The following is a 4,726-nucleotide window of genomic DNA, read 5'->3' as shown; positions in this document are numbered from 1 at the left end:
GTAGCTCCATGACTAAATGTATTCTTTAAGGAGATTTTGATTTTACATACTGAACACTGTCAATATCAATATTGTTCTATTATAAGATTAGGTAATTCCTAGTGGGTTGTTTTTTATCCATAATGAATGTGATTACGGTATAACTGTAATCACATTTGTTATGGATAAAAAAACTATAACTTACTGGTGTGGGATTAAATAAGCTTTTGCTTTCACCCACTTCTTTTGAACTTTTGTGTTTTTTCATTTTATTTATAATTTTTTAGTTTTTATATTTGTCATTATGTTCAAATAAACTTTCTCAATCAAGTCATTTAATCGAGCTTGGTCAGTGAGAGCTTTATATGTGAGGAGAATGAAGAGAAGATAAAACTGGAGAAATATGATCTCTCCTGCTGGTTCTCATCACAACCATCGCTGTAGTATTTTGGATCAGGTGGAGATTTTCAGAACATTCCTGGGACAGAACAATATTCAGGAAATACAGTAGTCCAATGTGGAAGTAAGAAATCAATGGACTAGTTTGTCTGCATTACTCTGAGACAGGATGTTCCTCATTTTGGAAATATATTTGGAGAAAGAGGTGCTAGAAAACTGTTTAATATGTGAGTAAAAGAACAGATCCTGGTCCAGCATAGCTTCAAATTTCCATATCATTGTACTGGAAGCTAAGGTAATACCATCCAGAGTAATTTCATAGCTAGATAGAGTCTTCCTAAGGTTCTCAGGTCCAAAGACAACAACCTCAGTCAGTTTGAACTTAGGAAAAAATTCAGTCACCTGGGTCTTAATGTCTGTAAGAAGTGTTTGTAATCTGACAAACTGATTGTTTGATGGTTTTTGAAGTTACAGTAAATGTTTAGAGTAGAAATTTAACATTAACTAGCCAAATTTAGGTTACCACTCTTGTGTAAACAAATAATTTTGAATTAAAAAAAAAGGTAAACCCATTTAGAAGATGTATCCAAGAAGCTTAAAGGTACAAAACTATAAGCACAAAGACATCCAATCAACCATAGATGTAGACAGTTACAGTGTCAAAGGCAGAGAGTGAAACCACTGACTCCAGCTTCAGGATGTGGTAAGCCTCACCCATTAGCATCATGTATGTCTCTAACTCACAAACCACAAACATATACACTATATATTCTGTAATTAGATTCTAAAATGAAAGCTTTAAAAAATAAACTTCCATCCAGATGATGAAAAGATGTCTGTATGTGCAGCAGAGGATCACACGTATCTCTCTCAATCCTGCAGAGCATGTTTTGTGGTGGTGACGCAGACACAAACCAGCACAACTTCCTGGAAAAAAAGCTGCCTGAATACTTAAAACAGGAAGTTTCTGAGCCATGTGCAACTTCGTTCTGTTCCTATCAGAGGAGAACAGCAGCTCGCTCACTGAGAGGAGAAAACGTGCCGACAATGAACACCACATCTTGTCAAAGCATCTACTTTAGCTTCCAAACAAGATTCTTGCCTCCAGTTTACGTCCTGGTATTCATCATCGGGCTGGTGGCTAACGGATGGGGCCTGAAGTCTTTGAAGCACAACTGGAAGAAACTTGGGAATATCAGCATCTTTGTCCTTAACCTTGGACTTGCAGACGTTTTGTATCTGCTTACGCTCCCCTTTCTGATAATATACTACTACTTCACCGGAACCAAATGGATCTTTGGAGTTGCATTCTGCAAGTTTACAAGATTCTGTTTCAATGTGAACTTATACTGTAGCATTGGGTTTCTTACCTGTATAAGTGTGTACAGGTACCTGGCCATTGTCCATCCGATGAGAGTGATGGGAAGATTGACTGTGACACACTCTGTGGCTATCTCAGTCCTGGTTTGGTTGTTGGTAAGTGTACAGAGTCTTCCAGACATGGTCTTCCCCAAAACATTGAGTAACCAGACAGAGAAATGCTTTGATACCACTTCTGAGGAATACGTAGAGGACTACCTGAAGTACAGTCTTGGATGGACATTTGTTGGATTTTGTCTCCCATCCCTCATCATACTGGGCTGCTATGGACATGTAATTGTTTTTCTTTGTTACAAAAAAAACATTGATGAGGTCCTGAAGCAAAGAAGCTTGAAGTATTTGATGGTCTTGATCCTTCTCTTCTCTGTTTGTTACATCCCCTACCACGTACTCAAGAACCTCAACCTCCTGTCGAGAGTCCTGACCAAACATAAAATATGCCATGAATGGTCAAATGGAGTCTACATTGCTCATCAAATCTGCCGAGGTGTTGTGTGTCTGAATAGTGCTCTGAACCCTCTGGTTTACCTCCACGTAAATGAGAATATTTTTACTCAGCTGAGACATTTTCTCCAGAGAATCTGCTTCAGTGTGATGGAGCTGTCCTCCAGCAGTCAACAAGCTGTTGTCCTGGAAATGCACACCAAGGAGTCAGGTCTGCAACAATAGAGTTCAGCATGTTATTCTATGCAAATTTACAAAAGCTTAACTTTTTTTGTTTTGTTTTGATTTTTTGTTTGTTTGTTTGTTTTTGTTTTTTGAGACATGGGATTTCAACAGAAGTGACTGCATTAAAATGTGTTAATGTGTCCGAGTAAATTAACCTGGAACATAGAAAAGAAGTGTAAATGGTTGTCTCCTAAAATAAAACCACATTACTTTCAATGAAAGCCAAGTCAACTTTATTTATAAGCACATGTAAAAAACATATATTGAACAAGGTGCTGTACAACTAAGAGAGATAAACTACAAATAAAACTTGGACTAAACAACAATAAAACAGATATAAAATAAATAAAAGACAACAAAAAGATAAGCATGACATTATTTAGCAAGAAATGTCAAAACTTTGTCTGGTTTAAAAGCTCTGGCTGCAGATAATAGCAGCCCAATTAATCTAGGAATGAGTAAAGTAATCCTAGGAATGAGTAAAGTAATCCTAGGAATGAGTAAAGTAATCCTAGGAATGAGTAAAGTAATCCTAGGAATGAGTAAAGTAATGTCTGATGAGGAATTGTGCTACAAAAGTGAACATGAGCACTTTTTTCTGGTGTTTTCAGGTAATGAAGCACAAGATAGTATTATGTAAGGAAGAGTGAATACCTCATCATTAACCACATCATCGTCATGGAAACTAACAGGACTTTAATGATTCATTTTAAAACGAAGTCAGAGTGCCTGTCCTATGCTACGTGTTAGGATTCCTGCTTTAGTGTCTGCAAACATCTTCTGGACCGTAGTATCTCGTGGTGCTGCCTGTACACAGGAGCCTATTAAGAAGAGGTTAAAATAATACATTTTTTAATGTCACCAGACCGTTTTGAGAACTGGTGTCTAGTCTCTAGTTGCTTAGAAATGGGAGGTATGAAAAAAACAGGATGCAGATGCATAGATATTCAGTAAACTGTGAAACAGTACAGGAAACTGTGATACCACCAACTATGTGGTTTCATGATTATACCTCTCCAACCTTTTTTTTTTTTATCTTCATTCAATTTTTTTTTTTATTTTGTTTTTCTTATTACCATAATTATATTTTACTATAAATATTTAAACTTTTCAAATGACTTTGTTTGGTCTCAGCTGTGCGACGTTAAGACCAAAAAAAAATTTCATTGCCATTGATGATGCATGTTGTTCTATGGTACATGACAGTAAAGAAACTTAAAATCATTTCTCTCTAATTTAGAAAATCATCACATTAATCAAATCATTTTGTGTGTATGAGTGTGTGACAGAGAGATGGATTATGTGTTTGTTTTTAAATTGTTATGTTATGTTATGTTATAAATGTTATGTTGTGTTATGTTATGTTATGTTATGTTATGTTATGTTATGTTATGTTATGTTATGTTATGTTATGTTATGTTATTTCTTGGACATGTGAAGGCATGTGTTTTTTTTTTTTTATTTTACCTTTGCAGCACTTTGGGTACCTCTGGGGATGTGAAAGTGTTATATAAAAAATATTGATTTGATTTAATTGATTTGATTTTAATATGCAAAAATTGTTTTAATTATGTAAAAAACTTAGTGCTGCTTTCTGTGTAAAAAAAAGTATATTTTTAATAAATTATTATTTAATTTGATTCTGACATCACATAATAATAATACATTTATGAAAACTATTGCTTTTTGTGTTGTTGTTTGTTTTGTTAAAGGGCTAAGTGAAGACCTAAAGAGCTAAAGAAGTGTATTTGTATGTATTTGTATTTGTATCTTGTATTTGTATATTAGGGCTGTCAAAAGTAACGCGATAAAGGATGAACTTATTTCCAGACATCACCTACAGATAACCTGTTGAAACAGACAGAAAGCAAGATTATATCTCAGCAAAGATATGAGGGAGGAAGTGATGTTTCAAGAGAAAAATATTGATAATGCCCTCAAACGTATTCAGTGAATCTACAATTCCACATTTTCTCAGAAGGAGATACAGTGACATCTTATCAGTAACAAGGCAATGACATGTACCATTAACTGTACAAAAGTTATTTAACAAATTTTCAAAACTTAAAATCTTAAAATAAAACTATTTCATCTTTCTGTTGTAATTCCATGAAATGAGTGGAACGTGTCAGGAATGAGTTTTAATCAGGTGTGCACTTGTTTCCTCATGTGGAGACAGACATCTAATCATGTTAGCTCTACAGCCGTCGACCTACAGATGATTTCAATGGCTGAGATGCTAAAGAACGTCGTCCCCAGCCAGTAACCCCCTCTTGTGATCTGTGGTTTGTCTGTATAT

The 4,726-nt window shown here is 35.1% G+C and overlaps 1 protein-coding gene across 1 annotated transcript; it reads left to right on the top strand.

Moving 5' to 3' along the window:
* Positions 1–1,377: 1,377 nt before the first annotated feature.
* Positions 1,378–3,788, top strand: LOC121651611 (P2Y purinoceptor 1-like). Its single transcript, XM_042003948.1, has one exon. The coding sequence runs from the start codon at positions 1,426–1,428 to the stop codon at positions 2,425–2,427; it is 1,002 nt and encodes a 333-aa protein (XP_041859882.1). The 5' UTR covers positions 1,378–1,425; the 3' UTR covers positions 2,428–3,788.
* Positions 3,789–4,726: the final 938 nt, after the last annotated feature.

This window comes from Melanotaenia boesemani, chromosome 13 (genome assembly GCF_017639745.1).
Source record: "Melanotaenia boesemani isolate fMelBoe1 chromosome 13, fMelBoe1.pri, whole genome shotgun sequence".
NCBI lineage: Eukaryota > Metazoa > Chordata > Actinopteri > Atheriniformes > Melanotaeniidae > Melanotaenia > Melanotaenia boesemani.
Note: the sequence above shows the minus strand (reverse complement) of the source record. Positions and strands in the feature narration are given on the sequence as shown.

What these genes read in the sequence shown, in the direction of transcription:
- LOC121651611 (XM_042003948.1), top strand. Translation starts at nt 1,426, where the DNA reads ATGAACACCACATCTTGTCAAAGCATCTACTTTAGCTTCCAAACAAGA.